The sequence below is a fragment of the Triturus cristatus genome, chromosome 12 (assembly GCF_964204655.1).
Source record: "Triturus cristatus chromosome 12, aTriCri1.1, whole genome shotgun sequence".
NCBI lineage: Eukaryota > Metazoa > Chordata > Amphibia > Caudata > Salamandridae > Triturus > Triturus cristatus.
In genome coordinates, this window is record NC_140595.1 from 609,208,952 (window position 1) to 609,221,712 (window position 12,761).

At 50.7% G+C, this 12,761-nt stretch overlaps 1 protein-coding gene across 5 annotated transcripts in view; it reads right to left on the bottom strand.

Moving 5' to 3' along the window:
• The window catches only part of DEF8 (differentially expressed in FDCP 8 homolog), a 192,817-nt gene that overhangs the window by 94,443 nt on the left and 85,613 nt on the right, over positions 1-12,761 (bottom strand). For all 5 annotated transcript variants that reach the window (XM_085639800.1, XM_085639802.1, XM_085639799.1 and 2 more), the window contains exon 8: positions 9,532-9,659. In XM_085639800.1, the coding sequence (XP_085495926.1) occupies positions 9,532-9,659 (128 nt within the window). The remainder of the gene's footprint in view (positions 1-9,531; positions 9,660-12,761) is intronic.

The window sequence follows — 12,761 nt, forward strand, 5'->3', positions numbered from 1 at the left end:
CCCTCAGCCCCCAGGGAGATATCCAGGTGCAGCAAAAGGGGGGAGTGATCAGATATACCGCGCGCCAAGTGTCGCACCTCTCCGATCATCCCCGCCTGGGCCGCAGGCACTAGCATATAGTCAAGCCTCGAAAGACTACCGTGGGCCCCGGAGTGGAAGGTGTATTGCGCTTGTCCAGGGTGTTTCAACCGCCAGCAATCTATCAGTCCTAGGGTATCCAGAAAGCCCCCCAGCCAGTTCTGGGCCCGAGGGAGGTCCCTAGGGGGGTATCGATCCTCAACACCGGAAACCACTGCATTAAAGTCCCCCCCCCAGTACCAGCACCCCCCCCGGGAGCCTAAGCAGCAGGCTCCCCAAATCAGCGTAGGTGGCCGTCTGCAGGCCCGGCGGCACGTAGACCGCGACCAGCGAAATCAATCTACCCTCCCACCTCCCCACCAGCGCAGTGTAGCGCCCTCTGTCGTCGTGGAGCACCTCATCCACCACCAGCGGGAGAGAGGTCCTAACCAAGATGCCCACTCCCCTCGAGCCAGAGGTGAAACCAGAATGGGCCAGGAGGCGATATCCTCGTCTGTTCATGGCATGAAAAGAGTTCCCTGTGAGGTGCGTTTCCTGCAAGAACACAATGTCAGGCGAAATACGTTTCAAGAACTGCAGGACTACCCCCCGCTTTATCCTGTCCCCCAGCCCATTCACATTCCAGGAAAGAAGTCTCAGTCCCCTACCCCCCATCCCTCCCAGCACAAAATATCCCCCTCCCAGAGAGCACAATCATAATAGCACCGCAAAAAATAGCACCCTGCCTTGTGAAACAAACAAACAAACCCCAACCCCCCCCCCATCGACCCCAACAAAACTCCCCCCTCCCTGCACCCCTGCGTGAGCCCAAACAGCCCCCCCCAACATGCAGTGTGCCTGTCGCCCCAATATGAAGAAAGGACAAGAAAAAACCCCAGAAGGAGGAAAGGGCCCCAGCAAGCCCCCCGCAACCTCCAAATACCACGGAGCAAAGCGTCACAAACTGGAGTCCAGTGCAGCCACAGGCGCCAAACGTTACCAATACAGTCCATCACCAGGATCACAGTTCCATTCCTACTCCGGCAAACCTTCTCCGCTTTCCGCCATCCGACCCTCACGATCCCGACTCCTGGGCAGGGCATCCAGCCACTCTCCCACCGCCTCCGGCCGGTCGAAGAAGTGGGAGCGACCATCCAACTCGACCCTCAGCCTAGCCGGGAACAGCATCGCATACTTGAATTCCATGTCTCTCAAGCGCCGTTTGATGGCCGAGAATCCCATCCGTTGCTTTTGAACCGCTTGTGTAAAGTCTGGGTAAAAGCTAACATTAGAGTTCTCAAATCGTAATGGCCCAGCCACCCTCGACGCCTGCAGGATAGCGTCCCTGTCCCGAAAATTAAAAATGTCGGGCAATGATAGGCCGCGGGGGGGCACCCACCTTGGGCGCACCCCCCGGAATCCTGTGGGCCCGTTCCACAGCGAAGAATTTGCTCAGCCCTTTGGGTGCTAGATGAGTCACCACTAGATCCTCCACAAAAAGATCCACAGCAGACTCCTCCGACCGTTCGGGCACGCCGATAATGCGGACGTTATTCCGTCTGGCCCTGCCTTCGGAGTCCTCAAGGCGACGCTCGGTCTGGTCACTGGCGAGCTGCAACCTCCGCACCGTCGTCTGCAAGGCGGCCACATCTACCGTCAGGCTCGACGCTGCTTGGGTCAATGAGTCGACCCGGTCGTTGGTTTTCGACAGGTCCGCTCTGACCAAGGTGACATCGATCAGCACCGAGTCCAATTTGTTAGCCAGAGTATCCAATTGCTGGTTCACAGTCACCTTCATCTCCTCAATGGCCCCCATGACATCCAACAGGGTCAATTCGGATGAGGCGCCCGAGGCCTCCCTGGGCGGCTCAGGCGATTTACGCGAGCCACTAGGGGATCCCTTTGGCTGTGCATAGCGGTCCATAGTGTTGGCCTGGGAATAGGCTCCCGTCCGGGTAGATTTGGGTTTCAGTTTGTCGCCGTCCGCTCTCGTCGTCATCGTCAGCGATCAGCAAGGTCAGCACCCTCCAGCACCCGGAGGAAGGCCAGGAGATCCGGGCCGCTGACTGAGAGAGGCCTGTTTACAGTTCAAGACTAGGCCTTGCACTCCGTACTCCGCGTCGCTCTCCGAATGTCCCACGCATCAGTCTCGGTAGCGCAACTCGAAACCGAAAGTGAAAGCACGGGGTCCGGGGCAGGCCCAGCCTGGCATGCCACTGTTGTTCAATTCGCAGCCGGACACCTCACCAACCCGAGGTCGGCACCAAGGCCGGAGAAGGCCGCAAACTTCAGATCGCCAAAAAACACGTTCCCGGAGTCCAATTTCGATTTGGAAAACGAGGGGCACCTTAGCGCAAGATCATAAACAAAAGCCCATCGAAAAAATCAGGATTATGACAGGATAGACGTGGGAGGTTGCGGAGGCCCTCGGGAGCCACAAGCCTACGCGGCCATCTTGGTTGCGCGCTAGGCTCCTCCTTGTCTGTGTCTTTTTTGATCTTTTCTAGGGTGGTGTCAACCTCTGGTCCGAATAAGTAGTCGGGGTTGACAGGCTGCTTGAGGATGTTATTTTGAACCTCAGGTTTGAATCCGGAGATTCGTAACCAGGCGTGTCGTCGTAGCATGACGCTGGTGTTTATTGCTCTCGCAGCTGTGTCGGCGGCATCCAGTGCACACTTAATGGATGCGTTTGTGAGAAGTTGTCCCTCCCTGATGAGGAGCTCCGCTGCCTCTTTGTACTCGTCTGGTAGATGTTGGAGTAGGGACTCTAACGTGTCATAGTGTGAGCGATCGTAGCGAGCTAGGAGCGCCTGTGTATTGGCAATGCGCCATATGTTTGCCGCCTGGGCTGCAATCCTTTTGCCGGAGGTCTCTAGCACCTTGGACTCTTTGTCCGGGGGAGGAGCATCACCAGTTGTCTGCGAGTGTGCCCGTTTGCGAGCGTTAGCAACTACGATGGAGTCCAGAGGTAACTGGCCTCTAATGTACGTAGGGTCCCCAGGTGCGGGCTTGTATTTTTTCGCGATCCTGGGGTTTATGACCCGTGCCCTGGTTGTTTCCTTGAAAATGTCCTTTTGCTGGTTTGAGGACACCTTTCAACATGGGCAGAGTCCTTACAGTCCTCTCTGAGGATGCGAAAGTGTCCACCAAGAAATCGTCCTCGATTGTGTCTGAGTGGAGTTGCACTCCATGATTGGCTGCGGCACGTTCAATGAGGGCGTTGAATGCAGCAGTGTCCTCTGTGGGAGATGTTTTTGCGCCATAAAGCTGCGTGTCCTGGGTATCTATAGCGGCACCCGGGTCTACAGGGTCATCCCAAGCTTGATCAGGGACCTGCTGGCCTTCAGGGTCCATATCCCTGGGGTAGGTTGTGTCGTCACCCATGTAGTCCTCTATTGCGTCCGTGTCGGAGTGCGTTGGAGAGAAGGACTGTGGATCTGGGTAAGAGGTGTGGAGGCGTTCATAAAGAACTGGTTTCGATTCCGCCGGCAGTTTTTGCTTTAGCGGGATTCTGTAAGAGTCCAAAGCCTGCTCGGAAGTGATCTTCCGCTTTCGGAGCATGAGCCTGCCGGTGTCGGCGTCGATGAAGTGGGACGGTGATGTCCCAGTAGGAGAGTGTTCAGTAGATGGGGACCTTGTCTGGGTGACACGTGTTCTGATCTCGAATAGTTTTGGCGCCGTGGATGGCGGCAAACCAAAGGTGATGTTGGTTGGTGCCGAAGGTGCCTTTTGAGCCTTTTTCGGCTCGGAGCCCGACGTGGCCTGGAGGGCTGCTTTTTCTCTGATACGTTGCAAGGACGCTGCAACTTGTCGCACCGAGAACTCCGACGGTTGTTTGGCGCCGAGTGGTTCTGTAGAGGTAGGAGTGGACTTCTTTGGAGCCACAGGGTCATCGAGCCGAGGAGAGGTAGTAGCTGTCGACGGCGTCGATGATTGGACCGTAGTCGCTGCTTTCGAGGTGGATTCCGATGGAGCGGCCATTTTAATCTTTGTGGTCGGTGCCGATTGTTTCGGTGCCGGGGGCCAAGTGCTTTGGCGGTACCGATGGCCTTTCTCTTTGGATCGGCGCCGACATCGGCTGCAGCGAGTTCGGCACCGAAGTCCCTTTTGGTGCGGTCGGAGCCGACGGTTTTGGCTGGCGTCGAAGGTGTGGTGGTCCTCGAGCCGACCAGTGTTAGTTTCACTTTCGGTTTCTGTTGAACCGGTGCGACGATTGGTTTCGGTTTCGTGGAAGGGAAACCAGTCTTTTTGGGTAATAATGGCTCTCGCTGGATGTCCGAGGCCGGGCCAGAAGGCGGGGCCGAAGAACTGCGGGATTGATCTCGGGTAAGGCCCGAAGGCGATCCCTCGACCGGAGCCGTAGACTGACGCACTGTGATAGCCTACGTTTGGACGGGTAGGCCCTGCTCGTCACCAGAGCTACCTTCTTCGGCCCCTAAGGCCTCATCGTAGTCTCTTACCTCATCGTCGGCTTCTTCCCTGTGAAAAAGCTCTTCATCTACGTCTTCCGATCTGGAACCGTGTTTGGAAGCGGGGCTGGAGTGTATGTTTTCCACGCTTTCAACATCTTCGTCCTCGGTGCTGAAGATGTTGGTTGGGGCCGGTGCCGCTTGCTGCGCTTCTAGTCTCGCGGCTCGTCGATTCCGGAGAGTCTTCTTGGATCTGAATCGGGCACAGGCCATACATTTCGATTCGTCGTGATCCGGCGAGAGGCATTTGTTGCACACCGGGTGGACGTCGATATGTGGATATTTCGCGTGGCAAACAGGACACCGCTTGAATGGGGTCCTCGATTCCATCGTCGAGGTAGGGTCGATGGTCGGATAAAATGGATCCGAAAAAGTTGTTAAGGTCGCTAAACTAGCAAGTAAACTGTCGATACCGATCGGGAACAGTACCGACGAAAACTAAAGGCCTTTAGGCCTGAAAACTAAATTTTCCTAACTTGAGTCAAGATAAGCACATCCGAACCCAATGGCGGAAAAAAACAATCTGAGGATGGAGAGGATGCCCATGCGCACTGTGGTCCAGGGGAGGAGTCACCTATCTCAGGATACTTCGAAGACTCTTCCAGGACAACAACGTGCAAACATCCGGACCCAACACTAGGCGGCGATCTATGCACAGATATGAATTCAGCAGCCCACATGCCTCGAACATGTTGTAGTCTGCCCCCGACCGGAGTGGAATGGTCTGGGGGGAGCGGGGGAAAGTCATTGGGTAGGTGGTGTGGCAGAGCGGGCGTTATTTGTCTTGCCTCAGCCTTTATTATTATTACCTCTGTATCCGCCTCTTTGATAACCCTTTGTGAAGGTATATTGAGGAGGGGGATTTGTAGGACGTGGATGCACTATCCGAGGAGTAGCCCCTGCCCGTGCCCCGAAAGGAAGAGCAGCGAAAAGAGCGCCTAGGAGAGTGTGACTGTAGGGCTCCCATGGATTTCGCTGTGTCAGTATCTTTTTTCATCTTTGAGGGTTTCATCAACTTTTGGGCCAAATAGATGATCTTGGTCGAATGGGTGGCTCAGTATAGAGGCTTGTACCTCAGGTTTAAAACCTGAAACTCTAAGCCAGGCATGGCGACGGAGAAGGACACTGGTGTTTATGGCCCTGGAGGCTGTATCTGCTGCATCTAGGGCACAGCGTATAGAGGTATTAGTTATTTTCTTTCCCTCTTGGATCAATTCATTAGCCCTATTCCTGTATTTTTCAGGGAGATGGTGCATGATGGTCTCTAACTCATCATAATGTGCCCTGTCGTATCTGGCCAATAGCGATTGCGTGTTGCCGATACGCCATATATTGGCGGCTTGTGACGCAGTGTACTTCCCTGACGCGTCTAGGTGCATGGACTCTTTGTCAGGTGGTGGTGCTTCGCCTGACGCCTGAGAATTTGAGCGCTTCCTAGCTGTAGATACCACTAGGGAATCCAATGGTGCAGGGCCTTTAATGTATGAAGGGTCTGTGGGGGCGGCTTTGTATTTTTTCTCTATACGAGGGTTTAGGACCCTGGCCCTGACTGGGTTTTTAAAAACCTCTGGTGCATGTTTGATTACTCCCTTTAACATAGGTAGAATGGCAGTAGACCTATGTGCATTATCGAAGGTGTCGAGGAGAAAATCTTCCTCCACTGGGTCAGTATGTAACTCCACCCCGTGGTAATGTGCCGCCCTTTGTAGTAGGTGGTGAAAGCCTAACTAATCTTCTGGTGGGGATGGCCTAGATGGGTAAAGGTCATCCTGTGGGACATCTGGGATGTCCGGATTGTTATAGTCGTCCCATGGGTCTGGAGATCCAGTAGGGGTGGGGTCTTGTGGCACATCTGCTGGATCATAATAAGGGTCTCCTAGATCGTCTGGGACTGGAGACAAGGTTGGAGAACGATGAGGCAGGGGTGGAGAAGGTGAAGGTGGGGAGGGTGGAGGAGGTGGGGAAGGCACTCTGAAAGGGGAAGTAGCAGTGTCCTTCCTCTTTGGAGGTGGAGGTGAAGCTGGTTTGTCCAAGTGTCTCTTTTTTGAAGACAGTGTCAAATGTCCAGTTTTTGGATCCTTGGTAAGTGTCTTTTGCAGAGGATCCGGTGTGAAAAGTTCTTGCGACAGTGGTTGTTCGGTCGGCGCCGAAGTTTTCGGGGCCGGCGGCTTTTTAGGTTTGTCTAAGCCGTGCTTCTTTGGGACCTCCGATTTTTTGGTCGGTGCCGACGAAGGCTTCGGCACGGGAGTGTCGGTGCCGACGAAGGCTTCGGCACGGGAGTGTCGGTGCCGAGGGCCTTGTGATGTTTGGTCGGCACCGGAAGGGCAGGTTTCGACACCGAAGGCTTTGGTGCTGGGTTCGGTGTGGAGGTGGAGGCCGATCTTTTCTTCTGTGCCGAAGGGTGTTTTTCGGTACCACTGATAAGCCTTCCGGCAGCTCGGGCTCGAGCCAGCCTAACAGGCTTCTTTACCGGGCCCGAAGGTGGGGTGTGAGAAGCAGTATCCTTGGTCTCTCCTAGGCCCGAAGGCGAAGGCGTGACCGAAGCCTTTTTGGGTATCGGCGTGGGTGTGGGAGGGGGTATAGTACTCGCGACCCTCTGCGCCGGGGTGATGTCCTCCACATCTGAGTCGTCGGCCTTGGAAGCACTGACGAGGTCGTCGTCCTCTTCTTCGATGTTCTGCTGTCCCGGAGCTTCGACGTCGTCCCCGAAGATGTCGACTGGAGCGGAGGTCGAGGAGTGCGCCATGTTGCGTCTGGCCCTTCGATCTCGAATAGTCTTTTTTGATCGAAAAGACTTGCAGGCGGGACAGTCTCGGGCCTCGTGTTCAGGGGAGAGGCAGAGGTTGCACACCTCATGAAGATCGGTGTGGGGGAATTTGGACCCACATCGAGGGCACTTCTTGAAGGGAGTTCTTTCCATCAGCCGAGACCGAAGCCGGAATAGGCCCGAAGGCCGCCGTCGACGACCGGAATCGGAGAAGTGCAGAAGAGAAGGTGATTAAGATGATTTATTATCTGAAGGATCTCGATGAGCAGGATTTTGCGTCGATCGCTGAGCTGGAAAAGTTCAGAACCGGAGCGCGAAGTATTACATCCGAGCCCGATGGCGGAAAAAAACAATCTGAGGATGGAGCGGAAGCCCATGCGCAATACGAACCAAAGGAGGAGTCACCAACCTCGTGACTTCCAAAGACTTTCCAAGAGGAAAAACAAACTGCAAACATCCAGGCCCAATACCAGATGGCGATCTATGCACAGTGTATAATCTGCAGCTCATATGCCTCGAACACATGATTTTGTGCATTACCATTTTTAGTTGTCCTGTTTGGCTTTGTACATCTCATTGTTGTAATGAAGGACAGCGAGGGAGGGAATGATGAAGTAATGCTTCAATTACTTACAAGTAATTGCATTACTCCGAGTCCTCTTCCCTTGCTTCTATTCATTACATCCCTCCTTCCCTCCCTGGTAGTCCAGGCCAGTGCTTAATCTGACAACCATTCATTGGTATTGTGTCGGGTTACGTGGTATTACAGGAAGATAGTGTTTTTTTGGGTGATAAAAATCCCGTGGTATGGGTGTCTGGTGTGGCAGGAATACCTCATTGTTGCAATGAATAGAAGCGAGGGAAGAGGGCTCAGAGTAAGGCAATTACTGCTAAGTAATTGAAGCATTGTGACACTCCTGTTACTTTAAAATGCCTCCTTATATATGGTATTAGCAGAAACTGACATCACAGAAAAAACTCAGCTCATCTTGGATTGGGAGCCTCCGTTTACACCTTATGGGCAAACCAGCATCTAGGAGAGGGTGGGATATAAGGCTGTCCACAAATCCTTCCTAAGAATCAAGGTAACTTAGGTTTGACATCCTTTGACCAGCGTTGCATTCCACAAACCTGCTGCTGCCATCCACGTCCGGTACTCGAAGCAGCTCACGGAGCCCTCCCCTCCTCCTCCCACCCTACATTTCTCCCCCCTTCTCAGAATCCCCCCACCTACAAGTTGCTATGAGCGCTCAGAGCATGGCTGAGAGCGGCACCTAAGAACATGCCACTGCTTCCCCTTTGGCCCTTGGTAAGCTCTCTGCTAATTTCTTGGCACAGATATTCCATTCATGGCAACTATAGTCTTTTGGGAGTAAGACACATACAAGGTATATGGGGCAGGTGAGCAGAAGCAGTTTAAAAATGAGGTGGATTTTACAGCTAAAGCTTTGAATACAAGTCAGAATTCATGCAAAATACATTAGTTGTTTCTGGTTTTGCATCAAAGAGGAGGATCGTAGGCAGGACGTGGTCAGAGAGGACATACTATTACAGATTGGCTAACTCTGCAGATTTTATTTTTTTTAGATTGTATTTTTTTTCCAATTTGGAAAGCAGTCTTGAAACATTTTACAAGGTTGCTGCTGATATTCAAGTAAAGAAAGAAAAGATTAATAATTGCCTCAATTTCTTTAAAACAAATCACAACATTCTTTTTATGTTAGTACAGAAAATCTGCATCAATGTGACTGGTATCCGGCTGAGAATTTCACCCCACCCTCCCCTTCCCACTATTTGCAATGTGAACCACCACCCTTTTCCTTTCGGCTCTCCTTAGATCTTCTCAAGTTCTCCCCATTTGTTATTCCACCCTACCCACTTGGTTTTCTTTTCCCTCTTGCTACAGCGATGTAAAGCAGCTGCAAGTACTAAAATAAATATAGCAAGAAAATACCACTAATGAATGACGCAGAGACATCACTAACTAGCAAATACAAGCTTATAAATGATGCTGCAAGAAAACCCCCAACACACGACACAAAGAAACTAAAAGATACTACATCAATACAACTTGTGCGGAGGGCAATCACAAGCTCATGAATGCAAGACAATAAAGCCAAGACAATTCACTTATGCACTGCCATGAGCAGGTGTCTATAACATACAAAGCCAACAATGCACACCACACAGTATAAAATCATAGAGCAAATAAGTACCCTACCAGCAGCACTGACTTACCTTGCGTGGCTCAAAGTCCCAGTTATGGATGGCCCGGGCAGGAATTACAGCGAGGTCATTCCAGTGGCAATTACTGCAGTAATACTGGCCAGTGTAATCGCATTGCCTCGCCTCACTAGGGATTGCTCCTGCAGTGGGTTGAAGGCAGGAAGGGGACAACAGCAAGGTTTAGCTTTGGTAACTGACAGTCAGCACAAAATAACTCTTGTAGATAGTATGCACATAATGAGGATTAACTAGCAGCTTGCACACACACAAGTCCTTTGGAGGGCATGGTGGCGCACACACAGAATTTATCACGAACACGCACACAAAAGGCTAAGAGAGTGATTATCGCAAATGCCACAGATCACCATGCATTTAACAACAGGGAGCAGTCAGGAGTCTACAGACATGCACATACTCAGGGGAATGCAGGTAATCAGCGCCAACAGTCAGAGCTCTGAGTAGTTTGGAAATGTGGATGCCTATAAAGTTCAGAAGGAGTCTTCCATCGTACGTATGTGCTCCTTCATTGAGGAGGTAGTCTCAATGAGGCTAAAGCCAGAGGAATTTAAAATTTGAGGACATTTTAATTTGGTGGAATATAGCAGTTCAATGCAGACCATTGGGAGGAAATGTGAATGGAAGTGAAATGTGCCATTGGTACGCTAGGGCTGGGCATACACACGTCTGATCAGAGCACCCAAAACACGCTGGGACATCATAAGCTTCATTCACAAAGTGTGTAATAGCAAATCTGAGATGGACCGATACACACTACAACACAAGATTTGGAACTGCACATTTGCAAAAAACATTTTGCAAATGTGATATGCTTGTTTTGGTTGTGGCTCCCATAACAGTCTGATATTATGTTATTTACTAGTTAGTGCCCATCTCGCATGTGGTTGGCGGAACAAGAGCCTGCTTGAATGGGCAGCATTTAAGGCACTGCAATAAAGACCAAGACTGAAAATCCATTTTTGGGAATAAAAAGGGAGCAGGTATTTAATCATTCACCACTTCCCAAATATAGTTCCTAACTTTATCCAAAAACTGAGAGGCAAAAGCCATATTTATGTTAGAAAAGAATCCTGTTTTTTAAAAACTTTATCTGGCGTCCTGAGGTTTTCCCCAAAACAACAGTGGAAGCTCTTCTAGATTAAAAGTTAGTTCGCTACTAAGGTTAAGGTTAAGGCCAAGAGGAATAGCCTCTACTGTAGCTAGCAAATGGTGAGAATCAAATCTAGTGAAGGACAACAGCAAGCGCTCAACTCATGTTTCAGTAATGACTTAAGCATTCATTTTAAAATAGTATGTGATGAAACTCAGTCCTTTTAAGATCCTTGAGGGCTAACATTGGACCACGGTGCGGCTCCAAGCTGCGGGGTTGCGCCCTCATTCTGCCTGTTGGCGATGTTATTATGAGTACCATGATATTGTCCATGTTTCGCTGGATTGTCAAACCATACAACCCTTCTGGATGGCAGTAGAGTCTACGCTTCAGGAATCTTTGGATTTGCCCTCGCCACTTCCAGACCTCCTAATTCTCCGCCATGACTTATCGGACATTCCTGAATTGACCTGCCGTGCTCATCGGTTGCTCGTCACTGCCCTCACAGCTGCCAACATTTTGTGACACTGGAACACTCCTAAAAGTGCTGTCACATGAGGAATGGCTTGCAGAGATGTAGAAGACCGCATCATATGAAAAGAGCATTTAAAATGTAACAGACAAAGCAGATATTCTTCTTCTCATATGGTCCACCTTTTTGCAGAATGCACCCCCTCTTCCCACATAGTTTGTTTAGGCTCTTGCTTCTTCCTCATTACCATCATTGTATTCACCACCCCTCCCTCCCCTCCTCTCTGTTTCCTGCTTTGTAGTTTGTTTTTCTTCTCTACTTTTTTTGTCCTCCTTCCTTTTCTCTTTACTTTCTTCCTTCTAATGCCTATTCTCTCATCCATCTCTTCCTTTTTCTATTAGTATTGTTTACCATTGGTGCATGAATCACAATCAACATTTCTATCTCTTTATGGTTATAAGCTGGACTTGAATGTCACTGTATTTGCTGTTATTCCTCAATTCTTAATTTTATCAATAAATAATTGATACATAATAAAATATTAGGTGTTATAATTTCCAATTGAGATATTCTCAGATGACATGCACCACACTACCCACAATTCAATGGGTAGGTCTGTCCTACAGCCTTTCGAGAGTACACAGTTTCCTTTCTAATCAGGACTGTACGGACCATTGCTGTCGTTCTAAAGGGACCATGCTTGGAAATCAAAACCCCAGAAGGGGCATACTTGTCCACTTTCTCTCAGCTCCCTGATCTCCATCTTCCTTCTATAACCTGGGGTTCCAAAGTATGCCTTTGTATATGACTACATAAAGCAGCCAAAGTGTCAGTCCAAGCTCTAAAAGCTTCTTCTTGATGACACTAGAGAAATATCCAAACACAGGGTTGCCATCTGAACCAGAGGTGAACCCAGTACAGATTTTGTTATTAAAAACAATGGTTCATCTGAAAAGATCTGTTAAATAATTCAAAAGGGGGCTTGGGGTGGCTGGCAAAGATGGCAGCTGCTTGAACCCGTTCTCTGTCCGGAACCTGACCACTCCAACTGAAATTGCACCCAAAAGTAAGCATCCAGAGGGAGGGTGCTCTGCAGACAATGACGGAAACATAGATAATCGCCAACACACCAGCCCATGACAGCTTCAGGAAAAACAGCACACAAGCGGAAGGAAGTGCTGGAGGCCGCAGACAATTCAAAGAAAGAAGGCAGTGTTGAATGGAATACCACTGTGACCGCATGCCAGATCAGATGGCAACTTCAGTGTACAAGTAGGGTGCTCGCCAGGTATAGCTCTAGAACCAGAGTCGCCCAATGCATCAGCCCATGAAGGCTATAGGAAGTTCAGCGCATCAGCTCAAGTAGGTGCAGGAAGGCTAACAGGCCTGGACCCTGCGACAGAAGTGAAAGTAGTCGGGGAGATGGAGAGGGCTGCGGCGGCACAATATAGTGGAGCCAGGAAGGCAGAACACAGCAAAAGGTGCTTGCAACAGGCTAGAGATGCACTCCTGGAGACCCTGACACGGCGAACCCACAAGGGAGGTGTCAGGCCCAAGGAACCTTCCCAACAAGGAACGCCAAGATATCACAGCCTAAACCTGGGCCTAGCTGGGTGAGATGAGCGAAGCCAGACAAGTGAGTAGCATCAAGTGGGAAAGAGC